This window comes from Chelonia mydas, chromosome 3, assembly GCF_015237465.2.
Source record: "Chelonia mydas isolate rCheMyd1 chromosome 3, rCheMyd1.pri.v2, whole genome shotgun sequence".
Classification (NCBI taxonomy): Eukaryota; Metazoa; Chordata; order Testudines; family Cheloniidae; genus Chelonia; species Chelonia mydas.
The window spans coordinates 140,702,225-140,729,361 of record NC_057851.1 but is presented as its reverse complement, the minus strand read 5'-3'; the positions used below and the strand labels follow the sequence as shown (position 1 = coordinate 140,729,361).

Here is a 27,137-nt window from a genome sequence, read left to right as displayed (position 1 = left end):
CCATGCTGGAGGTTAGGAGGGTGTCCTTGTGAGGCAGTCTTGTGACTGTCTTCTATCTACAGTGTCTGCACTGGGGAAGTACCCCTCTTACTGAACACAGGGCTTTTAGAGCCTTTTTATGCCACTTTGTCCCTTTCATGTGGTGTAGAGAGGCTGGAGTGGGAGTGAGGCTATTATCCAAGATTTCCAAGTGTAAAATTTGCAATAAATAAAGAAAACAGGATGCAAAAGAATCCTTGGTTGCACTTGGTCCAAGATTGATGGAGACCTCTTTTATCAAGGAATGAACAGAGATCTTTACTCAGAATTTATTTTCTAAACATAATAGAAATCAGTTGTTATTGGGATAGGGTGGTCATCAGAAGAGAGAGAGTTATATCCCCTCTGTCACAATGGCAGCTAGGACAGGGAATACTTTGTCCCAAATCATGGCCAGATTCTATTCCACTTACTCAAATTGAGCAGTGGTTATTAACAATGGAACTACGTATGGAGTAAGGTACTACTTATGTGCAAGCATGGGAGAATTTAGGCCTATAGTATCATTCACTGCCTATGATGTTGCTGTATTAACAATTTATAGCACCATTATTATTCCTCAATATCCAGAAGCCATGGATCAAAGTTTTATCCTTTAAAAAAGCTCTTCATTTAACTTTTGACTTCTTGGATCTTTTTATTCTATGAAATCTGTTTCATATTCCCTCTTTACCACCACCACATACCAATGAGATATATGCTATAGTGATGAGCACCTGGAGCAGAATCTAGAGAGATGAAATTGTTTTTCAGTTTGTGAGGAAAATAGATGTCAGGTAGCCATCTGTGCCTACCTGGTAATCCAGTCCTAAATTCTTATGGTCAGAATGTGACTTTTAAACCACAGCCCACAGTGGAGGGGCCCCAGAAGGAATTCTGGCTGATTCGGAATTCTTACACAGCCAGAATACTTCCTTGGGCTCTCAGGAACAGCAGATCCACCACCAGATCCACTTGCTGCAGTAAATGCTCCAGCTCAGGGAAGATAGGGCTGGACCTTTTGTTAGCTAGGACTCATTACTAGTGCCTACATACCCCAACAGTTGTTTCTCAGGCACTCATATGGCCTTCATGACCAAGAGCACCTCACAATCTTTAATGTGGTTAGTCTCAAGACACCTGTGTTGGCACAGGCATTGGCTTCCTCCAGGCCCACTCAAACCCCCTCTCTGCCCCAGGCCCCGTCCCCACCCGACCCCTTCCCCCAAGTCCTCACCCCGCCTCTTCCTCCCTCCCCCCCAGCGTGCCCCATCCCCGCTCCTCCCCTTTCCTCCCAGTGCCTCCTGCACCTTGCAAAACAGCTGATCACGGTGGGTAGGAAGCACTGGGAGGGAGGGGGAGGAGTTGAGCCTCGGGGGCTGCCAGCAGACAGGAGGCGCTGGGGGGAGCTGGCTGACGGTGGCTGGAGCACCCATGGAATTGGGGCCTATGTATGTGTGGTAGGGAAGTAGTAAGAGCCCTATTTTACAGATGGGGAACTGAGCCACAGAGAGACAAATTTTGCCACTGACTTCAATGGGACCATTATTCTCCTTAAGTGTCTTGCCCAAGGCCCCACAGGAAATCTGTGGTGGAGCAGGGAAACTAATGGAATACCATGTTAGCACCTTACCCACTGGATCTTGGTTTCTCTCGTGGATTGTTTTTGAGGCATAGAGGCTATAATGGGAGGGTGAGGGAGTTAAAGCCACCTCTCTCCTTAAGCACCTCTGCAGGGCCAGCTACAATCAAGCATTTAAAACAGATTTACATAAATTCCAGGGCTACTTTTAGCACAAAAGCAATGAATCCTCATAAGTAATGGATAGAAATAATAAATGACAATGGTGTTCTTTTATCTGACCTCATGCATACAATAATTTCAAACCTCTTATAATAATCCCCCCCCATTAAAAACAAAATGACCATCTTTACATATAACAACAAAGCAAAGCAAACATAATTCATCTAAAAGGTGATAAGATGGAATTTCAATTGATATTAATACAGACTTTTTAAAAAAAAAAATTGTAGTTTTCCTGCCTTTGAATCACAAAAAGGCAGAATGTGTTTTCTTTCACCACAAGTGATTTGAACCTTGCCAAGCAATTAGCTAGATCAGATAAAAATGGATGAGAATCAAGTCTCTTCGAAATCAGATGCTAATTTAATACTGAGAAAATAAGATGTGATTATAATGTAGTGAGTTTTCTTTAGTTCTCTTTGCACCTTATTAAGGGCCAGCTCCTACAGCCCTTACTTTAACTCCAGTGACAGGTCTGTCTGAATAATGACTGCAGGTTATGGTCCTTTATGCATAGAAAATAAAGATATACAAGCAGCTGGAGTATAGTAAAATGCAGGATGTTTTTTATCAAGCAAAGTATACCTTAAAACTCCATTTGAAAATCTTAGGGCTTTTTTGCTTTAGTTCTTGATTTACTGCAATGTAACATATCTATACACCATTAACATTTTATCTAGAGTATGTTGTTTTTTTGCCATGGGTGATTAGTTACATTTCTGATGTTATGAAGAAGGGGAAAAGAAATCTGCCCCAAAGAGGATCTGTAATTCCTTTTTGGTTCTGAAAGCGGCGTAGTTACCATTAACTTCTAGGAGCATAGATTGACTTACTCTTCAGAACTCTCCTTGTGAAATGTTTCCTGGGGGCACTTGCTTCATGTTTGTACTGGTCTGACACAAATCACATTCTAAAGACTCATCAAGAATCCAATCTCTCTGTGGAGAGCTGAGCAGCTGCGGCAGGCTCAGTAATGCTATTCAGTTTTAGCGTCTCACCAGCAGAACAAGCGTTCAGCACCAAAGTATATATAGCGTGTATACGCATACATATCTATCCATCTACCAGGGGATTCGATACTATCTGCTGCAGTGAAACAATTTAATTTAAAATATGGTATCACAAAAATTTGTATTCCTAAGTGTTACCTTCATGTTAATTAATGCTACCACGCATCTGTCCTGTACACAACTTACTCACACATTATTGAGCACAGAGGAAAAAATTACAAAATAGATTTGACAGTGAATATAGTTTAAAAGTAGTATACAAAGAACACTGCACAATTTGCAGTTTCTTTCAACTGTGTTGATCTATCTGTGCGTGCGCACAGGCGCATAATATACACAACTATTTAATGAAATTATTAAGTCTTTATCGCTAAGGCTGTGTGTGTATACAGTTTAACAGTAAGGGCTTAATGGTTTAATAAATAATTTCTAAAGTATATATGATACAGTTTCACTGTACAGATTCTACTTCCCCTTTAGGACCTTTCGTAATATGCATTCAGTGTAAAAGTTTAGACAAAAAACCCTCTGTATTTAATTCCACACTGACAAAACAAACAAACAATTTCCCCTCCTCATAAACAGAGCTATAGATCACAGGAATAGAATCAGAATTACCTTGCCTGAGGTGTATTCCTTTTCTCCTCACAGTATGAATGCAGTATTTTTTCCAAGTTTTTCTGCACCACAAACTCCAGTCAACGTTATTCTAAAGACTCAGAAACAAGCAGGAAAAGGAGGCCTGGGCACCTTTTCTTTTTCTGAGTGGAGCTAATCAAACATTCCCATCAAGCTCCCAGCACTTCGAAAGGCACATTACACTCACTCACTCACTCTGTGTCTTACCCCCCCAACACACATGCAGAGCTTCTTACACTGATTTAGCTGCTGAATTAGGCGGTCCTCTTTTAAATTTCTGCTCCCTCCCACTTTTTTTTGTGGCGGGGGGGGTAGGGATTTCTATTTTCTCAAGATGAAATTAAAATGTAGCCACCAGTCTGTCAGACCTGTCAAGTTTTGCTCTTTTGGAAAAATTTACTGATGATTTGGTTCCATTTTCTTTAGTTTCAGCATTTCAGCAACACTAAAATTGAGACTTGTGAGTTTGTATGGTAGGAAAAGGACTACAGCTAGCAGACTGAAATACATTGAATAGTTCTGAGGATTACAAATACCAGACTGGTTAATTGTGAGCTAAATTTTAAAAAGAGAACTTTCCTTTTAAGAGCCAGGTTCTGATCCTTTTACTCACCTGCAGTAGCATCTTACTTCACAAATAGCATGGAGTTGGATGCTACTTTTTGTGAGTAAGGGTATTAGAATTTGGCCCATAAAAGCATTTCGGGTAGAAATGAAAAACAATGCTGCTTTCCTTCTTGACTGTGGTTTTTGGGGCATTTAGTAAAATGGTCTTAAATAGTTCCCACGTCTCATTCATTCATATGTTTCTGTTCAAATTCTTTCTCCCAACTGATTTGGCTCCTGATGGTTTTCATCTTTGTGAAAATGGCCCTTTTAAAGCACCAAGTTTATATAATACTGATTTGGATTTTATTCAGTTTGTACATAAAAAATGTAATCAAGTCATTTCCAAAACAAAATATGACAAGACCAAATGAGAAACATAAAATGACCCAAAGAAGTTGAGTGAGTATTCCTAGAAAAACCCAGTTCCCTCCAAATATGAGGTTAGAAATGATGAGCATAATTTACAGTGCCCTCTGAGTATTATTAAGTATATGAAGAGTGCCCCAGATCTTTTGCTTTGGCCAAGGATGAGTGCTTAAATAAGTAGAGGAAACAGAATTCAATAGAAACACTGAAACCATGTGTACTTCCTGATTGCCCTTGGGCTAAGGATGGTGCAGATTTATTTGAATTCAAAAGCGAAAGATTACCTTTGATTAGTAGATCACTATTCTAATTTTTGTTGTAATTGTACTGTTGGGCAACATATCAATATAATAACATTGTTTATTCACCAAAGGATTCCAAATGAGTTACTAACAAATAAAGACCCAGAATTCATAAGTGGCTAATTTCAGCAATTTTTGCTGTGATATCTCCTTTCAGGCACACCACATCAAGCCCTTAAGATGAAAATTCAAATAGTTTAACCGAAAAATCAATTCAAATAGTAAAAAGAAAAGCTGTTAGAATATCACAACACACCTCATAATGCTTTATGAGGCTTATCTGTTCCGATACTCGTGGGCAAAAGGACCTTAGGGCCAGATTTTTAAAGATGCAAATAGGCAACTAGGTACTTTTGAAAATCTTACCACGTGCCTAACTCCACTGATTTCCCTTCACCCCAAGAACTGAAATTGAAAAAGCACAACATCCAGCATAGGTTCCATGTGGTAGATGCACCTCTATGGCCACTGTGGAAGAGAGACAAGCCACCCGTGAAAAGATTCTGAGTCCAAAATGGCTACTCCCTCACACATGAAATTAGAACCCATGACCCCTGCATTCCCCCAATTGCTCTAACCCCCTGAGCTGTGGAGGGCAGCTGTTGTTTTGGGAACAAGAAGTGGTCATGTGATCAGGAAGCCATCAGTTTTGGCGATGATAGTTATTGATAGATGGCCAATCGGAGGCAGAATAACCCTCTCTTCTGTTATATGTTCAGATCATCTACACTGACTCCCATTTGAGATGTCTCCAGTTGTATAGTCCATTAATTGGTGTTATTTTTTGTGGTGGTTGCTTTTGGTTCGCTGTTATTTTACTTGCATATGAGTGTAAAGAAAAAAGGTGGTGGAATATGTAATGGTAGCTCCTGAATACTGTCCTCCGTCATGATACAAGATTATTTTCTTTCATCTGGCATTTGAAAAGCAACAGGTTGGGATTATAATTTAATCTTAAAATTTGAAAGCTATTCTAATTCTTCTGGGTTAGCTGGGTGGATCCCCCTTGTACTGCCACTGTAAGTATGAATTGGGCAGTTGTCCATGATATGTCACATGGTTTGTACCTCACTACAATCACAATTTGGTGATTCTTTGATTTTTTCATTGTGCAGGAAATATCCACACCTTCAGTGCGTTGTCTGAACGCGGTTAAATGCGCTGGACTGCCTATGGGGAAGGCAAAATCCTTGGATTTCTTTTGTTGCATCTTCAATCAGGTCTTTGTTAGGGACATCACAAGTGGCCCACGATTCAAGACAGTGCATGCTGACGTTCTTTCCATTGGCCTGTAGCACTGATGTGTGGATCCAGAAGTGCTTCCTGGATTTGAATCAGGAGAGTGGCAGTGAATTGACATCTTGGTAGCTCCGGAGTGGCCAGGATCTTATTGTACTCCTAGATCACAGCAGTGTCTCACCTGATGTTGGCTGGCAGGATGCCTGCCAAAACTGGAAGCCAAGGTATTGGCATTGATTTGAGAGAGCCTTAATAATCTTGAATGCAGCATTGATTTCAGTGTAAGTGAGATTGGGATGGGAGGAGCTATTGCACCAAACTGGTGTGCAACACTCTGCTGTTCAAAAAAACAGGGCTTGTACTGATGTTCAAAATGTGCGTGCATCACATCTCCATGATTTGCCAAGGAGCGTCTGAATTATGTTAACCCTTGTTTTTGTCGTCTTTTTGGTGTTGTCAAGATTTGGCGATAGCTCAGTGTCCGATCGAGGATAACTCCAAGGGACCGTGGATTGTGGTCATGCAATAAAGGCAGACCACAAAAGTTCCCTTTCAATGGCACTTTGGCTTCGTGGTTGTTTAAGTGCAAAGCAGAGATGAGTGTTTTCAAAGTGTTGGGTTTCAACTGCCAAGCTTTGAAATGTGTCTCAAGTGTCTGGAGGTCGCTGTTCGTCACCTTTTCTGTGGCCTTCAGTGAGGATGCTTACATTGCTCGTGCAATATCAGCGGTGTAGCTGATTTTATGGGATGATGTGACCGGAATGTCGCTGGTATAGAGATTAAACATCGCAGGCACTAAAACAGACAGGATTGCTAACCTTTCGTGTTCCTGATCCACGTCAGGTGACTAATCGCCAGGAAGTAAAGCCCAGTCTCTTACCATTATTCCTGTGTCATAACTGTATTGATGGTGGGGCTAGTGCACGTTATGTGTCATTCCCCCTCCCTCCCCCGACACACACACTTGGACATCACAGAGAATAATGAATGTTATATGCCACAACAGCAGCTGAAGCTCATTGATTCCTCTTAAGTAAAATGTTTCAGAGAAAATAGTTGTTAATGCAAATTAATGAGTTTTCACTGTAATATGATAGAGACAAAGCAGTGCAGCTTTTGTAAGAGTAGCTCATACCTCTCTAACCTATATGAAGTCTTTGAAAGGTTTAACAGAGTAGCTGATAAAGCAAGAGCCGTGAATATAAATTATTTAGCTTTCAAAATAAGTTGGATGAAGTTCTTTACAAGGAACTTTTAAGAAAACATAGTAACCAGATTGAGGTAAAATCCAACCATGGATGAAACAATGTTTTGAGAGGTAAGAAAGCGAAGAATAGGAATAAAAGGCCAGTTATCGGAATAGAAAGAGTGTACTATTCAGGTCCTAGGAATTAGTGTAAGGTCTAGTACTGTTTACTATATTTATTAGCAGTCCTGAAAGAGTTGGTGATCATTAACAATGGAGACTTGTATAGCAACAGGGTAGTGGCTGAATGCCTTAACGCCTCACTTTTAGATCATGTGTCTAGATCATCTTGCCTTTTTTTTTTTTTTTTTTTTTTTTTTTTTAAAGGCACAGGATTTTTTAAAGAAAATTTAATATTTTTCTTTTGGATACAAGTTGGATGTAACTAAAAATGAACATTCCACCTTAACTCTTTTTCAGCAAAGTTATTGTTTGTGAATGTGAATTGATACAATAGTGGCCTATGCCACATATTACAGTCAATATAAAACACGGTGATATCTGTGCACATGAAATACACGTCTGTTCCACTGGAGGCCCAGCACGTTCTCACCACACTGAGATGGGGGCACAGATGTATTACAGTTCTGGTTCTCATTCTCTAAACACGAAACTATCAAAGAAAACAATTTGGAAGAAAAATTAGTTATTCAGCATTTGAAACTTTCACCTCAAGTCCTGACACTTTAATTTATTGCTGTGGTGTGGCAAAATGTCCAGACTTCTTAACTCTCATTTACAGTGGGTGGTGCCCTCTTGTGGCAAAATTTGAAAGGCTGGCTAGAGTCACTCTAATACTCAAATGAAATTATAAACATTTGACTTTTGGGAAGCTCCATTGAAGGACAAGGTCAGTCTTCTCTTAATTTGAAATAAAGAAAAAAATAATTGTCCTATTTTAATTGTTCTCCGTATCTCAGTGTTTACACTGTGGGCAAAACACTATCTCTTGACCATGGTATTATACTTCGCAATTCTTTTAGTACTTTTCATTCTGAAATCTCAAACTGCTCTACAAAGATCAACAAGTAACAACTATCCCTATTTTACAGATGGGAAAACTGAGGCCCAGAGAGGTTTATCATGTTGTTATTGCTTAAGATTAAATAGCTAGTTAGTGTTTAAGTTAGGAGTAGAACCCAGCTCCTTTGACCCCAGCTCTGTGCCCAATCCATTGGGCCAGGTGAATTGGTAGAGATGGGTCACACTTCTGAAGAAATTAAATAAATTGTTTAACAGTTGACAAATAGAAAATTTTAAACCTAGGAGACGAAGTATACTATGTCCAAGGTTTCATAGATTCTAAAACCAGAAGGGACCATTATGCTAATCTAATCTGACCTCCTGTATAGCACAGTCTACAGAAATTCCCCAAAATAATTCCTAAAGCATATATCTTTTAGAAAAACATCCAATATTGATTTAAAAATTGTCAAGGATGAAGAATCCACTATGAACCATGGTAAATTGTTCCAATTGTTAATTACTTTCTCCATTAAAATTTTGACTTATTTCCAGTCTAAATTTGTCTAAGTTCAGCTTCCAGCCATTGGATCGTGTTATACTTTTCTCTGCTAGACTGAAGAGGCCATTACTAAATATTTGTTCTCTGTGTAGGTCCTCGTAGACTGTGATTAAGTCACTCCTTGACCTTTTCTTTGTTAAGCTAAATAGATTCATCTGCTTGAGGCTATCACCAGAAGGCAGGTTTTCTAATCCTTTAATCACTCTCGTGGCTCTTCTCTGAACCCTTGCCAATATATCAACAGCCTTCTTGAATTGTGGGCACCAGAATTGGACACAATATGTCAGCAACAGTCACACCAGTGCCAAATAAAGAGGTAAAATAACCTCTCTACTCCTACTTGAGATTCCCCTCTTTATGCCTCAAGAATGCATTAGCTCTTTTGGCCACAGAGTCACACTGGGAGCTCATGTTCAGCTGATTATCCACCATGACACCCAAATCTTTTTCAGAGTCACTGTTTCTCAGGATAGACTCTCCTCACCTACCTTCTTTGTTCCTAGATCTATACATTTACATTTAGCCATATTAAAATGCTTTGCTAGTGCCCATCTGTCCCCGTTCATTGTATAGAAAGCCGAGGCACCTAACTCAGGGTAGTGGATTACAGTGGTGTTGCTGTAATTTTCTAGGTGCCACAATTGTAAGCATTACAATGCTTGAGTGCCTTCATGGATCCCACCCTAAGTGACTTCCTGAAGGTCACATAAGAAGTCTGGGTCAGAGTCAAGAACTCATAAATCTCACTTGGATACCTAAACCCTAAGAACCTTCTTCTGCCATTAGATCATTGCTGTCCTTTTAAAACTCTACACTGCTGCAATTGTGGCCATCTCTGACATGTTGTGAGAACTTGCCAAGGAGCAAGCCTTTCACACTAGTCACCAGCACAGCAATAGCAAGAGAGAATCTCGGCGCAAAGCAAAGTATGTCACAACAGCACCGGGGTTGTCAGACATGTGTAAACAATACCGTGTCCAGAACTGCAGAAATGCTTTATTGCCTTTGTGTGTTCAACTGCTGATAAATGATCATGTAGCTAAAATGAATGGCCTTCACTTTCTTTAACAGCCTATGTAATGAAAGAGTAATTCAGGTACTGTTGTAATCAAGACCATGCACACTTAAAACCTGTAGATATAAAGAAAAATTTGGAGGCCAATCATAGTAAAATGTAAATGGCATCATTTGGACCTCAGTGTAACTAGGGTTTATGTTCCCCATTGTTTGGTTTTAACTGGTTAAAGCACTTATTTCTAAATTGCCCCAGGGTAAATAAAGTAGCCAATGTTCTGGAAAGCTTACATAAAATATACTGATGTGTCTGCACCCTATGTCTGAGAAAGGCATGAAGGCTGAATTATGAGTGGCTGCGGCTGCCGTGCCAGCATTCTGTGATACATAAGCGGCTGTTTTACAAAATTAGAGCAACTGGATGGCCAGTCTGCCCTATTCTCTGCATGCAGTGTTATTGTAGCCATGTCGGTCCCAGAGACAAGATGGGTGAGGTAATATCTTTTATTGATTGGACCAACTGCTGTTGGTGAGAGAGGCAAGCAGGAGCGCTGTGTAGCTCAAAAGCTTGTCGCTCTCACCAACAGCAGTTGGTCCAATAAAAGTATTACTTCACTCACCTTGTGTCTCTAGCCTCTGTGGCTTTTTTCTGAAATGAGCAGCGTCCACTGGGCCAAATTTATGCATGGCGTAGGCATCTTTTTTACTTTTGTACAAGGACTGAATTTGACCTATTGTATGTTTTATGAAACAGGATGGCAATGGCCATATTTCCAGAGGCTACAAAGTCCCTGGGAACACCTCGTTGGATGTAGACCTGAAAACCTAGATTGGTTTGTACCATTAACAAGCAGATGAAGGTTCAACCAAACTACATTTCTCAAATTTACCAGCAGGTGGCACTCAAGCAAGGGGCTTGAAATTATCTTGCCATAAATATCCAAAATGAAGTGTGTGGGTGGGGGGGAAGGGGAAATAATACCCCCCCGCAATGATTATCACTGCAACTATATTTTAGTGTATAGTGGACCAAATATTACAAGATTTTAGTGAAATGATCTACTCTCTGAGTGACAGACCCATTTACAGGTGAAAATATAGAAGTTCTTTTGAGAACCCTGGAATGTTTACCGCAAAAGCTCAAAACTGTGGACTAGCAGTGGAAAAGGAGAAATGTGCCTTTTTTCAGTCCCAGTGATTTCATTGGGTCATATGACTGATGTGGAACCCTTAAGCCTCATCCAGAAACAATTTAAGATGTGTCCAAAGTAATTGTGTTTAAATAGCATAGATGTAAGTAGGTTTTTAGCACAGGTTAATTGTTGTGGACAGTTTTGTCCTAATCTGTCTTTGTAGTAAATCAGATGGTGCAATGGAGAATGTTCTTTGGTTTGGACTGGAGAATATAATAGGGCATCTGAACAAACCAAGAAGTTACTGATAGCTGCAAAGGTATTTGTATGTTTTGATAGCAAGTGAAGAAGACTTTAAACATGTAATGCCATGGCAGATGGGTCCAAAAGGTCAGCAGATTTACCTCCACCACAATGGCCGCAATATTCCCTATACTGAATTTAGAACAGAGTATGCCACAATTACTGGGCCGTAATTTAAACACCGTGAACAATAAATGTGAAGATTTGCCCACTATATTCGGCCTCAGGAAATTCCATGGTCGTCTGTATGGGAGGACAGTTGTATAGATCACAGACCACAAGCCTCTTGTTAAAATTCTTGAAACTACAACGGGTGTACCAGCTTTAGAAATTGCTGTATTATGAAGGCAGACTGTGATGCCTGCATCTTACCACGGTCACGTCAGGTGAAAGCCATTGGAAAGCCACAGAAATGTTGTGCCATCAGAGATGAAATATCTACCGCAGTCAAATCCCAATTTGAGAATCACTATTTTGGCCAAACTTCTAATTGCTGGGAAAGAATATATGCAGAGACTGCACAAGATATATAGATAGATAGATACACTTATGTAAACGTTTCCTTTATATGAGACTAGGTACTGAAGCAGTGCCACTGTTTAATGAACGGTGTAAGTCAGGCTTCTCTTCCCTCCTTCACAGCACAGCCCCCTCCGATTCTGTCCCCCTCCAAGAATGAGGCCCTGGAGCAGTGCCACCTATCTTTCTTCACTGCTCAAGAGAAGATGGTAGAGTAGGATGGTACCTTTGCTAATGTCTCATAGAATGTTTAAGCAGGTGCAGGAGGGTACATCCGGGAATAATCCAGGTCCTATTTTGACAGTGTTTTATATATAACTATATACCTTTTGTGTCTCTGTTGTCAGACACCTTTAAATTTCTAGAAATCTGCTCTTTGTGGAGGCATCAGCCATTTTGTTTTCAGTTTCAATGTAGCTTGTTATAGAGGTGACACACACACTTTAAGATCTCTTGTGGGACTTTACTTATTTTGTAGTTTTCCATTTGACTAAAGAGAAAGGTCATTCAGACTGAAAATACACAGTTGCTCTTTGAGTATGGAACTACAGAGGAGATTTTCCTGGAGGGGACGCTGGAAGTTGCTAGTATTTCAAACCGGGTGCAATAATGGCTTTGCAATAGGTTGTTACAGAGAAGGGATATTCTAAGGAAACCACCAACAATGAGCTCTCTTTCTGCCACTTGACTGACTGAATATTCATAGATAGGGCCTATCCGAATGGTACCCAAGTGCTTGTGTCAGCTGTATAAAAGAGCGCATCTGTTTAGATTAAACCCTGCTCCTCTGAAAATGGAAAAACTGTTTATCATATCCATGTTTACAATGTCTTGCATTTAGTGGTGTAGCTGAGAGCCACCTGACAATGGTCTAATGAAGTTTGCCAAATAGTGCAAGACTATAAAACCCTTTGGCGTTGCGGATCTCATAAAAATGATGTCATCTAGGTCGAGGAATCTTATGTATGGCGGAGGCAATCAAGTGTTTCCACAGTGGTGAACTCAACTTGGGGGAAGCAGGCAGCAGAGTCTTGCAGTTCCAACAGAATCCAAGTGACTTTTAACAATTTGTTGTCTCTATTCGAGTGCTTTCAGTGCAGGCCCTGTGCTATAGCTGACATCATTAATTCAGTTTCCCATGCATATCAGGCCTTATTCTGGATCATATAGCCCCTCAGCACATGTATAAGGTCCATATAGTCCCTGTAAACCAGACCTGTAAAATGTAAATTCAGTAACAATCTTCTGTCTGTTTTCCCTGACCATGTTCCCTGGGTGTTTTCTACTTACTCTCTGTAGGGCATCAGATGTCAGTGTAAACCGGCAATGCCAGCCAAAAAAACCACTTCACAGTACTGAGTTAGTGCCTGCCTCCCTGAAACTGAATACATCCTCTCTGTGGTGCCCTTATCCCTGTCTTCTTTAGTCTAGCCTCTAGGGAACAAAGACTGTTCAAAGTGTAGATTTTTCTGGAGGCAGCATGCTGGAATCATAGCCGAGTGCTGGCAGCTACAAGTTTCCAAACAAACCCTAGGGCCAGAACTGCCTGTGTGTTTAATGGGGGTAGGGGGTGATTAATTTATTTTCTTTGCTGGTTTGTATCTTACAAAAAATGTAGCTGCTAGAGCTCATAAAAAGCCCATCTGCGCATACAACCCCTTACAAAGACTTACCACATACTGGTGAAAACTGAGGGTCTGTCCACACTTTGGCTGAAATCATGCTCCTGCGGTTTCCCTGATCAATGTGGACAGGGATTTTTTCTGATATCCTGCAATGCTACAGACTGCCCCTCAAGGTTATCAAGAGTAGCTTTATAGCATGGTTTTTTATAACATGGTCCTCAGAGGGGGAAAAAACTTGTCCACGCTGATCACAGAAACAGTGCTAGAATCATATGTTGCTTCAAGCATAGTGTGGAAACAGCCAAAGTAATGTTTGAGGAACTGGGTTGATGCACTAGTAGCTGCCTAGGCTAATCTAAATTATAGATCAACAAGGGTTTCGTTCTCATTAGAGCTCATCAGCACAGTCCACTGGGCAGCTTGCTGGCCTTTGGGAGGTTTCTCCTCTAGAATAGGTTCAGAGTAGATTCAAAGTTTGTGACTAGTAGGGTAGGAAAGAAAGCATTTCTGGTTCATAGAGTTCATTGCAAGGCATTAACTACCATCTGGGTGTTTGGATGCACCAAACAGGTACAGATAAGGGTACAAGAGGGTCAGTAAGCAACGAGGTGGGGTTTTTTGAGACTGTAAATTAGAAGCCCTTCGCCCCTTCCCCCCCAAATCCTTACTTCCAAATCTACTGTGCATACTCTGTCACTGAAAGGACTGTATGGGTGGAGGATGAGAAGGGGGCAGTGTGTGAAATCTATAGTAACAGAGTTACGTCTGTAGCAAAATAAATGTGAGGGTGTTGCCGTGCCAGCATTCAGGCATTCCCAGTCACTCAACGGGGTCCTGATCAGCTGAAGATAGCCTCCTGACCCTGCCATTCTAGTATCCCTGCTTTAGAGCGCCTCTGCCTCACCCCCAGACTCTCTGCCTTGCTTTACCCTCTCTCCAAGGATTTCCGAGTCCTCCATGCCCCTTCCCTTCAAAGGTATGTGGAACCCTGCTGCCTGTATTGCAGTGCTGTGAGGATGGCCAGAAATGGATGAGTGCAGCTCTTTAGGGCTCACCCACTTCTCTTTTTTCACCCCCATCATTACCGCAAGCTTGGAAGCAGAGATGAGCCAGGCCTGCCAATAGTGGGGGTGGGGGCAGAGCGAGGGCAGCTGGCTTCAGTAGTGTTACTGAACATGCTCAGTACAGGCCAAGCAGCAAATTGGTGGGGGGGCACAACACATGACCCCGCATGCCCCCCCCCCCATGTGTCACCTCTGCTTGGAAGACATCTGTATATGTATGCAAGGGCTACTGAACTGTGGAGCCATCTATGGCATTGCCTGCCATGCCATTGGGTAGGAGCTTATATAGGAAGCTTATGTCACACTTTCATGTGCTCAAGATACTTCCTGCAGGAGTGGTGATGAGCTTTGTCACTAGTGTGTGGTAAGGGAGCCTGCCCCACCCTCCACTGAGCTCCAGTCCAGGGCTCAACAGTGGGCGGCTACAGTCAGCCCCATGGGGTATCAGGGCCTCGCCCTCCCTAGGCCACATCCTACCCTGGCCCCTGCTTATTGCACCAGCATAAATCTCGAGTCTATGAGTCTTCCTACCCCATCACTGCTCTCTTTTCTAGGTCCTCTTCTGGTCCTGGTAGTGAGGCCTCAGGCTAGGTGCCCCTAGGGCAATACTTTGACCCTCAAAGCTAATGACCACTATCTGCTCCCTTCTACAACCTGGCCTCTTCTGAGCTGTTCTTCTCCCATTTTAAAGCACTGCCTGCAGGTGTGGCTGGGTGGGGCCGCCTAAGTCCAGAGCTGCTCTTTAATAACCTGCTCTCCGGGGTTTGTAAACCCGTCACACCTTGCAAGGGGGGCTATGTGGGTATGTACTCTACCCACCACCAAAAGAAGAGTGCAGTGGAGATGCGCCCTTAGAGAGAAAGAATATGGGTATTTTGTAGAACATCTCTGCCAAACAACGTGCATGCAAGATGAGGACACAGAGGAGTGATATGTTCACTTGGCCATGCCTGTCTCCACCTACAAATGGCTCCTTTTCACTGCTGTTCCCTGTACCATGGCATCAGTGCAAAGGGGCTGGATTCCCATATCATGCGCCAATTAATGCAAGGAGTAAGATGTTTTTTAGTCTTTCTGTCTTTTCAGAACAATGATATGTGACTCTTTGCAGGCAGAAGGTCATTATGCACAAGCTTCTGCAGTGCAGGAGCCTATGGCTATACACTTTGTAAGTCTCTGATTTTTTATAAGCACTAAAATTCATTCCACCTTAAAAGAGAGAGATTTTAAATATTGCTGCATATCACAGTAGTTGTATTAATTACAAAGATGGTTACACAGAGACATACTAGCAAAGAAGAGCCATCCGTCTCTTTTCTAAATGCCCTTTAGGCTCCATTGAAAGATCAAATAGAGTCTGAAAGCTTTCTTTGAAATCTATCTTTTGAAAAAGAAAACCTGCTCCTTTGTGAGATCTAAAAAGGAGAACCTAGGTGTACAAATCCTATTGGATGGATAAATCCTTCTAAATAGGGTCCTGTCCCTTCTCCCCAGTATTTCACAAAAGTATGATCTGCTTTTTGACCCTAAATTAAGTAAAGCGGGTCATTTTAATCAATTGCTTAATCACATGTTTCAGTTGGAAAACCTGTGCGCATTCCTGTAATTGCCAGCATGAAATCTCTATCAGAATTCCAAAGAAAGGACTGCCAAATCCTTATAGCTTTTTTCAATATAATGTGGAAAACGTTGCCACGGATTTCAAATTAAACTAGTAATACTTGGGATAAATACATTAAAAATTCTGAAGCACTTTCATATCTACTGTTGAAAAGCTCTATATAACAGCTAGGTATTAGTCATAGTAGCAGTATTTTCCATATAAGGCTCTCAAAGCACTGTACAAAGAAAAGCAAGAATATGGTGGGGGAGGGGGGTAGAGGGAGGAACCCTACAGTATTTCCTATATATATATGTAAATTACAAGCAGCCTCTATTTTCATGCAATATGGCCATGTCTAACAACTCTTTAGGGCAGAAGTAATAACAAACAATAAAGGACATGTTGGAAATTACTCTTAAAAGACCACCAGTATACCTTTGGCATTACTGACTCGTTAACTCTACACTAAATTGTTCTAAAAGCTTTGTTACTATTGTTAATGCTGGCCAAAAAAGCAATCATGACAGCACAAATGAATCCAGCAGGCCAACAATCAACTATATAGTTCTGCCAGATAAGAGTAAACCTCTTAATGGTGCAACTCTCAGCAACAGCAATGCAGAACTCAGAGTAGCTGGGAAAGAAAATAATTTTAAAATAAGTAATACGTACTTACCTCTTTACTCTGTGTCCATTTGATATTATAATATAGATAGATCACCCCTGCTTAAATTGAAATGTTACTTGGAGGGACGGGAAAAATAAAGTACATGACTGTTCTTGTAATATTTTCAGTACAAAAGAGTGGGTTAAAATAAAACAAGCAACATTTTTACTCATGGGGGGAAAAACCTGAGGGACACAGATTTTTAAAGGCACTGAGGTGCCAAAAGATACAGATGGGTGTCACACTTAGGACATGGGTGATCTGGCCCAGTGTGAAGGACCAGGAGAGAGGCCTGTGGTTGGGGCCGAAGTCAGAGCTGGAAGTCAAGCTAGGGGTCAGAGCCCGAAGTCTGAAACCAGGAGTTGGGTCTAAGGTTGTAGCAACAAGGCAGGTACTGACGAGTTGCAGAGACAGCTTCCTAGAACTCCCTCTGTGCTTAAATAGTGCAGCTGGACCCCCCTTCAGGCGGCTGATTTGTCTTGTGTACTTCAAGTTTCACCTCACTTAAAAACTACATGCTTACAAAATTAGATAAAGATACAAAAGTATCACAGCACACGATTACTGAAAAATGGCTGACTTTCTCATTTTTACCAAATAATTATAAAATAAATCGATTGAAATATAAATATTGTTCTTACATTTCAGTGTGATACTTGAGGCTGTTTTTCACCTGTGAGCTTTGTTTGAAGCCAGATCCCTGCCACCTGGGGCTGAAGCATGTAACTTAGCTTCGCGTGGCCCCTGTGGCATGGGGCCCTGGGCAACTGCACTGCTTGCCACCCCCTGATGCCAACCCTATACTTGCAACTCCCCTAAACCCGTCCCATGACCACCACCCTCCTGGGGGCTGCAACCCCTAGGTTGAGAAACACTAATCTAGATGAGTTGAGTATCCCCTGGAAGACCTCTGAGTGCCCCCAGGGGTACACGTACTCCTGGCTGACCACCACTGATCTATGGTGCTTCAGTCATCAGTCATGCTCTAAGAGGCAAGCATACAATCATGGCAGTAGAATCTGCAAACTTATAAATGAGGCAAAAAATTGCTTGAAATGGATGGCACTTGGTGCCAGCATGAACAATGATGTTCTCCTAGAAGATTAGATGAGACTCATCTTGGAGCAAACTCAAACATTCAGTGAAGCATTTGACGATGTGGAGAACCCACACAGAGAAAAAGAGAATGGAATCACAGAATGGTCTGGCAGAGATCATGAACAGCACCCCATCGCCGCACCATTCTTTGCTAAAGCTTGTTTAGAGTTCTTCTCACAGATGGAAGGGGTGGGGACAGGTCCCCCACTTGCTCTGGCCCAGGGCTCCAGGAAACCTTAATTCGCCTCTGCACATTGCTGAGAGCAGGCATGCTTTGTGCATGCCACAAGCACTGAGATCCAGGTGGGGACTGCAGAACAGGCACCATCAATGCCAGAGCCTCACACCCAAAACTATGGTGTGGAACTGAGAACAAGCAGTCTCAATGCATGCCCTAGACACAGAGCCTGGAGTTTGCAGAGGCAGATTAAGATTTACTGGGGCCCTGGAAAAGAACGTTCCACCGCCCCACTCTCACCACGGGGGCAATATTACTGTGACACACAGCTGTGCTGATTGAATTTTATTGCATGGCTCCAGTTACTTCACCTAGGTCAGGGTTACAAAAGGTTATATTGTGGTCACGTGCCAGGCATCACTATTTACTGACTGCAGAGGTTCCTGTTACAGTTAGTGCCTCATACACTCTACTGAGGTCCAGACATCTTCTGCAGGCATTTTTGAGTACTGAGCCGTAACCTGTATGTCTCCCAGTTCCCCAATGCCTCTCAAAACGGAGGAGCATGTTGCCTGGATTCTCTTCAGTGCACAGCGGTGTGTGCAGGGGCTATGTACCCATTCTTCTCTACCCCACACCTCTTAAGTCTCTATGAAATCCTGAAGTAAATGGGAGTTTTGGTACTGATTTCAGTAGGGCCAGGATTTCTCCCCATAGCTCCAAGAGAGGAAGTGGGGAAAATCTGTTTTGGCTTAGTTTTTTCTCTGTGGTTCTACTGTCAGACATACAGAAGCTAAATATAAGTATATGAGTTGGACAATATGGGGGCTTCTGCCACCAGCTATTCCCCTAGTAGAGGGGAGAAGGTGATAAGAAGAAACAGGTGCAGGCTGTAAGAAGCAGGACCTCATATTAGAGTCCATGTTTGCTAGTGGCTGGCAGACAAGAGTGGAGCTGGGAAGAGCAGTTGTTAGAGGAGATTTGGGGTTTCCTCAATACAGTAGAAAACAACCCTATTGATCTGTTTATATTGAGGAGCTAACATGACCAGAGCCCACAACACACTCCGTTACGTAAGTCAGACCAGATCTGGCTCTGTCTTTGCAAGGAAAAAGACTAGTGAGTGACTTTTCAAACAGTGAAAGCTTAAATTAAGTGGAGCTGATAACTGTCACAAGGCCCCTTAATCGCAAGATTTTACACTGTGAGGGTCACAGATAGAGCCACACTTTAAGGAACTTGAGCCAGAGCCATGAATTTACTTGGGCAAGGCAGGCAGAGGGAGTATGTGAGTAGCTGAAGGTATTCAGAGCTATTTGCAGCTGAATGTCATTAGCATAGAAACAATGATAAAATAAATACGATGTTTTAAAATGTTGAAAGAATGACACTGTACCTATGTTCCATAACTGCAATAGGAATAAACCTGACCATTTCCCCCCCATATCAAGACTAAATATTTTTTAAAAATCACTGCTGACCTTCCTTTATTGTTGTCTAATGAGGGCTGGCTTGAATGGCTAGGAAAAAGTTATGTAACCAGTTGCTCGGATTTCATTGCAGAATCTGAAGTAGGCAGCAGTTGCAAATGTCACCATTCGTCTTTTGAGTTTGTTTAATTGAAGCCCAACTTGTTCGCATGGTGTGCGGTTCTTTGTTTTCTCCCTTGTTTTCTGAGTGCCAGTGAAATGTCACAGCTCTGACTACTGTGGAGTTCACAGACCAACCACAATCCTCAATTAACAAGGGGCCTCATTGAGCCATTGTTCCAGGGAAACTTTCCACGAGGGAGGTGCTGGCTGCTTATCTGTGCTATTCCCAAACATTCCCAAATACTTTTACACTCTGCTTCTTTCATTAATTGGATTATTTGTTTTTGAGCTTGTTGCTGAGCAAGTCAAATTGTCCCACGCCTGGTTAGCAAAGCCTGAAATAATTGTGGTTTTTAAGGGGATGAGTACAAGCGCATAGACCAATCTGGTTTCCTGAGCCTGCTGTGAATATTTCATTCATGCTGGGTTTATCCAGATCTCAAGGAAAGTCTTGAATGGGAACCAGTGGTTCAAAATGTGTGCACTACTTGCTTGAGGGTCAACTCTTTTTTTGTTTTGTTTTAGCTAAGCCGCTATAAGGATTTACAGGCTGATTCAGATTAACCAAACTTCCTTGTAAAAGTCCAGCAAAGATTACATCTCTTCATCTCTAAGAAATTTGCACCCTAGCATTAGTCATTCTAACAATCTTTATATAAGTCAGTTGCCACAGGAATGAGGAAGGTGAAATTGCCGGTGTAAAATGGGAACTCCCACCTATGGGAGTCCTGGTGGCTTTTTCTGCTGAACTTGCAATTATTAGATAGAGAGTAACAGGACTTTCTGCTTTTGAGATTTGAATGATTGTGTCAGTCCGGTCTGTAGATCAATCAGCTGAACGACTGTAGTTGCCCATGGTGCAGCATGTCATGGCATACTTTCAACAGGCGAGGTGCATCTGCTTTTAAAATCTCACCTTTCCAGGTCTGCCATACATAAGTTGCATATATAACTTTTACTGCTACAATTTTAGGAGACATTGTGCCCAATGCTACTCTCTTAGCAGTCAGTAGCAGAGCTCCTAGTGGCTTAAATGAGAACAGGATTAGGACCATTATTAGGACATCCATGAATGCGAATAACTCTCTTATGATGAGAGATCTGGATTAGTTGTAGCTTTGTATTACACTGTGGAGACACTTTTATCCATCAAGAGGGAGACTCTATCACTCAAAATGAAAGAGAAAGGTGAAACCTATAAATAACAACAAAAGGAGGAAGGCAATATATAAATCATTTCCTTATAACAATGGTTTTCTAAGCTCAAGTAATCATAGTCACCTTTCATGATGGAAAGTAAAGTGTATTACAGTTTGTTTTAATGCTGTGAAAGATCCTATATTATCCAAAACAGAAAGCCTGATTTTACATAGAAGCTTTGTAATGACATAAAACCATTTCTGACCCACAAAAATGAGAGACTACACATCAGGCATCCCTGTTGAATGGTTATTCGTGTGATTGTGCCAACTAAATGACAACAGCACATTCTGCATGAGAGACACTTAGGAATTGTTCCAGTGGAGGTATTAGCAAAAAGTTCTGTGTGGTGGCCAGACTGGGTGAGGCTCAGTCCTGGGGGGTAACTCCAACGAAGTCAGTCGAGTTACACCCGGAATGAAGTTCATTCGTTGAAATGACAGCGAGGAGTCGTTTGGGGTGTGAGCATGTGCCAGCACTACCGCCACCACAGGTACGACTGTGGTTCAGGATGGACTTTGGCGGAGAAGCCATGTGGATTTTGCACTAGCACCTTGGGGAGAAATGTTCTTTGTAGTTGTTGATGCTGCTGTGCATGCTAAATCCGCATTATTTACAGCAACTAGTGTATCAAAAGCCTTAAGGGAGTACTATGCTTTTTTTTTGTTTTTTTTAATACACCCAGACAGTTAGTTCACAGTTTGCATTGTAGGAATTTGAAAGATTTTTCATTTCAGTAAATGGGCTCAAACATCTGGCCACCTATTTCCATCACTGGTTTAGGGCAAGGAGTTTTACTGTTGTTTAAATAAAGTTTAAACTCTTAAAAGACAGTACTTCAACCAGGTACTCCAACATGTTTGGTTGCCTGTTGTAATCTTCCTCATATCAAGGCATCAGCCATGTTACTTTTTGGTAAAAAAATTGAAGCAAAAACTATATCAGGTATGATCTGAAATTCAGCAGGACGTTGCAGTAAAACAAGCTGAACACATGGAGCTTGGGGCACAGAATGCTAGAGTAGGAATTTGAAGTTCAGACGCTATATTCTAGCCAGGAGCTCTGCAAGCCAAGGGAGAAATAACTGGGTATTTTCAAAAGTTGAGGCACGGTCAGAGCCAGTATCTTACAGCTCCCCTGCAACTTTAATTCTGCCCCCTTGTGCCCATGCATTATGATACAATATTCACATACAGGATGGAAAGTATTTTTTTCGACAGGACCCCTTCCTGAATCAGTGCACAGGATGGACAGTGCTCTGGGAATCAGGCAGCTGTTCAATAGTTCTCTTTATCTTCAATGTATGGGCCCTGCCTTCTTCACCTTGCCCTATCCAAACTCAGTGCTCAGTACAGAATTATTAATTTCCTCATGGAATTTTTTTATCGCTCTCTCACTATAGTATCGGCACCTTACAGACCAAAGCTTCCTAGAAGGGGGAGGAGGAGCAGTTTGACCAAGGGCCCCCTCAGAGGGGCATTGCAACTTGGGGTCTCAGCACCACTCAGGTTTGGCCCACCTGCCCGTCAGGCATGAAGGAGGAATGGCCAGGCAAATTTGAGTGAGTGGCATTGTGACCTGGTGCAAACCTGCGTGGTGCTGTAACACAATGCACCAGGTCACAATACCTGGAGTGGGGAGCCCAGCCCAAGAGCCACGGCTGTGGGGTGAATGAATGGCAGGCTTATTCTCCAACCCCAACTCCCACCAGGGCCTCCCCTCATTGGTAATTTTTTTGGAAGTGTAGGGGGCCTCAGTTTCAAATTTTGCTCTAGGTCCCAAAAAAACCTCTCTGCGGCCCTATCGCATACACTAATGAATTTACCTGCACAAGTCCCTTGCGAGGTACGGACATAGCATCCCCTTTTCACAAATGAAGAATTAAGATCAGAGATAATAGCCCAACATGGCCAGAAGTGTACACTAATTTTAGGTGCCTAACTTGAGAGACCAAAGGCCTGAATTTTCAGGTGCTGTGAGCCCACTGATTTTAACCAAACTCCCATGGGCTTCAGCTGGAACTGTGAGTGTTCAGCACTTCTGAAAATCAGACCCTCACATTCTCAGGCTGGGCGCCCCAAAACAGTGGACACTTTTGCAAATTTTGGTCTTATTCTCTTTGGGCCAGATTTTGGAAGGTATTTAGGCACCTAGAGATGCAGATGGGTGCCTAAATATCTTTGAGGATCTGAGCCTATGTGCACAGCTGCACCTTTAGGCACCTAAATAGCTTTGAAAATCTGGCCCTTTGTGCCTCAGTTCCCCATATGTAAAAAAGGGGATACTATTTCCCTCGCTCACATGGTAGTTGTGAAAATAAATCCAGTCATGTTTCCAGAAAATGAGGAACACAGAATCAGTGACTACCGCTGAAAATTCTGACTGAAGTGACTGACCCGACATCTCGTAGGAAGCATGTGGCAAAGCCATGCCTGAACTGAGCTCTCCTCGCAGTCCACTGTTTTAAGATTATCATTTTTTAAAGGAAAGGAAAGAAAAATAGAACAAAAATCAGGAATCTCAAAGTCTCTTAAGGCCAGAAGGGACCATTGTGCTCATCTACACTGACCTCCTGCACATCGCAGGACACAGAACCTCACCCACCCACTCCTGTAAGAGACCCCTACCCTCTGCCTAAGTAACCAAAGTCCTCAAATCATGATTTAAAGATGTCAAATTACAGAGAATCCACCCTTTACTCTAGTTCAAACTAGCAGGTGACTTGTGTCCCTCACTGCAAAAGAAAGTGAAAAACCTCCAGGGTCTCTGCCAATTTGACCTGGGGAAAAATTCCTTCCTGACTGCAGATATGGCAGTCTGTTAGACCCTGAGCATGTGAGTAAGATCCACCTACCAGACACCTGGGAAAGAATTCACTGTAGTAACTCAGAGTTCTCCCTATCTCTGGCAGTTGGAGATACATTTTAAAAACCCTCCATGATAGCAATTATTTCATACTTTAAGTCATGAAGCAAAGCACTTTACGTGCACTGAAGTGATGTTACACATTTTGGACTCCCCCTCCCCCCCCCCATTGTGTTACATACTGGTATCTGCTTGCAATCACAAAACTGCTTCTAGTCAAGGCGTCTGGATATGGTGTCTATTTATTTGAGCAACACTTGGTGACAAACATGCCACTGTTTTTGCTGCCCTTGCTGCTGCTGATCCTGTACCACATGTTTGGTGTCTGCAGTGGTATCCCTCTGCCTAACCTGCCCAGCCAGATAGACTGCCTTGTGGGTGCTCTTTTAGTGGGAGCCAGGGTTCTGTGGCATCACTGTGTATTGATGAAGGACCGTAGCTTACTACTCCACACGGTCCTTGCAAGATGAAGTCCCGTTGCTGCTTGCTCAAACTTTTGGGAGAATTGAATACACCTTCTCCTCCATCGGCAGATATGCCTGCATTCCGCTTCTGCTCCTTCTCCCTCCTGCTTTCCTCTCTCACTTCTTCCTTTTCTCCACTTCTCTTCTGGTGTCCTCCTTTCCACCACTCTCCATCCCCTCCATCATCTAATTCCCCTATTTGTTTGTACATATGTAATTTTGTATCTATTAAAGTGGTCAAAAGTAGCGTACATTACAATTCAGACTGAATTCTAGCTTGTAGTCTTGCAGAGTTGGAAGATGTCCATGGAACTGGGTCTTAACTATGCAAGACTATCATTTGGAGTGTCACTTCTGTGGTGAATTGCCATAGCAATTCTGTGTATACTAAGGGCCAACGCCTGTAGTGAGTGTATTGGGACAAAGGAATAGGGAACCTATTCATCCCCAGTGTGTTTCCCTTACAAACAACAAAGCACTAGGGGGAGCCAGGTTAGCCGGTTTGCTGGTGATGAGACGTGATCAGCCCATCAGCTGAATAGCTGACGTGTACACTTGAGACAGCAGGATGTGTCAGCTGGGGCCGCATGGTGCCTCACATCAAAGGAGAAGCAAAGTGTACTCAATAGTGCATAGCACCTGCCCACACTGAGCCAGCAGCATGGTTCTTGTGATAGACGCAAGGGTTTGCACCCTGCTACTCACCCCACTGTCACCCCTGCTTCAGTCCATTCAGTCAGGGTAGGATTTTGCCCGAAATCTGTTGTGGGTTTGATTCGCTCCTGTAATTGTGGAATGCAGCTTCACCCAGACACAAGCAGCTGACCTATTTGCTTTTAATTATTTATGATAATGAAATAGAAAAAAAGCCAAATTCTCAAAAATTTTCCACAAAAATGAATACGCTTTCAGTTCAGCTCTATGGCCATGAAAGAAATCATAGTTCACTGCCATTGCTTATAAAGTTTATTTGTTTTTAAGTTCAAATCAGATGAAAATCTCAAACCAAATATACTAATGGAGGAAATTAAGGTGGATTTTTTTTTATAACTTTTCCAAGAACCACATATGGATAAGCATACTTCTGCAAAACAAATACAATGTTTATGTACTTGGACACTCAGATTCCAGAGATTCATAATGAGTAATGTGGTTTGCAAACCATTAATTATTTATCCTGTTTAACGATGGAACAAACAAATGCCAGTAAATGCAGGCAGGTACAATGTTTGAGAGGGAACGTGTCTACTGTAAACATGCCGATACATTTTTTTGGTGGAAGCCTGTGAACAAGAATAGCCCCTAAGGAGGAGAAAAATGGACATGCCTCTTTGTTTTCATTTTCCAAAACAAACCTGACAGAACAGGCAGATTCTGCCAATAGCAAGAAAAATAAACCCCACAGCTTTTCTATTTAAATCACTGCCTTGTCCTACTGTTTTGTAGAGTAGCTATTTCTAGCTAGTAGTTGGCAGTTTTGTATCCCTGGGCAGATATACGGACTGCCCTGAGAAGAGTCAATAAAGGTTGGGTTTTGGTTTTGTTTTTTAAATAATTTTCAACCCATACTTTATTGGTACTCTTGTGGGAACAGCTTCTTGCTAGTTTCATTGCCCGTGCAACATCTCTTACTCAGATTTAACAGCCAAGTGAAAAGATCAGTTTGGAGATGTATGAAGAAAATTAAGGCCAACTTCCCTGAGTATGAATGTTACGATCATGCCCTTCTCACCCAAAAAATCGGGAAAGATTAATATAATGCAGCAAATAAACAAAGACAGGTGTGACACTGCCATTCATAGTTCAGCGAAGTACTAAAAGATGCCAGTACCACAAAGAGCTTGCCAACTAGCCCAGTGACATGGCTGCTACTGCACTCAGTCCTAGCTAGACTTCAGGACTCTTATTTCTACACCATCCCCACCCACTCATCCCTCTAGTTTGAGTAGCCCGAGAGCATCATGGAGGTGACAGTGTTAGTCTCCCACAGAGAGCATGTGGCTTTTGCGCACCCTCTAGTGGCCAATCTTGGAACAGCATTATAGTGATCTTAGCAGACACTGACTTCCCTTTTGGCCTTTAACTAACGGCAGCACTGGGGAGCCAGAGGAATCGGATAAACCCGGGACTGTTAAAGGGTGGAAAAGGGTGGCAAAATGTGATCTGGGAAATGAAATCACCTAATTAATATAATTTGGATATGAAAATATTAGTGATTTTGGCTAACTGATAAATTGTCTAAATAAAGTCTTTCAAATGCAGTACTGTAGATCCAGAAAAATTCCCCCGGCACTAGATTTGATGCCCACTGCATTTGCTGAACTGCATTTTATAACCCATATATAATAAGAATTATATCTGCTTAGCACATCCTGATTTGCTTTAAGTCGTACAGGAGTTAGTTCTATAGTAAGAGACAGCTGGAATGGGAATTAGGGAGCTGCTCAGAAGTGGTGAGCTGAATCTGTTCTACTTGTACGTACAGTGGATGCACATGGTACTTTCAGCCTTACAGTCTATCACATTCAATATTGGGGTTGGTAGATGCAGAATCAAAGGTACCAAAATACACTTCCCTGTTTTTGGGAGGTGGGGTGTTGGTTGGACTCCCTACCCCAGAATCAGGACTGGGTGCAGGCTGGACCTCCGCTGCATATTTCTCTTCTCTCTGAGAAGGAGAAGGCTCCTGCTTCTGCTTGAGGTTTTTGAAGTGTTTGAGCTTCACGGGGTCCTTAGTCTCCTTAGCACAGTGCAGCAAGATGAAAATGTCCCTTCGGAATTTGGAGCTCATTCCAAAGTAGATAATGGGGTTGTAGAAGCTGGCAGACTTGGCAAACAGACTGGCAAGGATGCTGGTTAGATTGGGCACAGAGTAGCCACAGGCAGACCACATTGAGATGACAGCATATGGAGACCATGCTATAATAAAGGCTGTGCAAATGACAATAGAAACCTAGGCGAGAGAATGAAAACATCTTTTATTTTCTTAAGACAATACTGTACATTGGATTACACTAAAGCAGCAGAGAGATGCAGTGTGGTTTGATGGCTAAG

The 27,137-nt window shown here is 42.2% G+C and overlaps 2 protein-coding genes and 1 long non-coding RNA gene across 3 annotated transcripts in view; 1 reads left to right on the top strand and 2 right to left on the bottom strand.

Annotated features, from left to right (window-relative positions):
* VIT (vitrin) overlaps positions 1–3,520 on the bottom strand; it is an 83,110-nt gene extending 79,590 nt beyond the window's left edge. Inside the window, exon 1 of the mRNA XM_027820464.3 lies at positions 3,451–3,520. The gene's annotated coding sequence lies outside the window, so the exon portion shown is untranslated. The remainder of the gene's footprint in view (positions 1–3,450) is intronic.
* Positions 1–27,137, top strand: part of LOC119565820 — a 109,918-nt gene that overhangs the window by 34,109 nt on the left and 48,672 nt on the right. The window lies entirely within an intron of this gene.
* The window catches only part of LOC102945398 (opsin-5), a 44,694-nt gene continuing 43,810 nt past the window's right edge, over positions 26,254–27,137 (bottom strand). Inside the window, exon 6 of the mRNA XM_007057945.3 lies at positions 26,254–27,036. Coding sequence (XP_007058007.1) covers positions 26,593–27,036 — 444 coding nt within the window. The 3' untranslated portion in view covers positions 26,254–26,592. The remainder of the gene's footprint in view (positions 27,037–27,137) is intronic.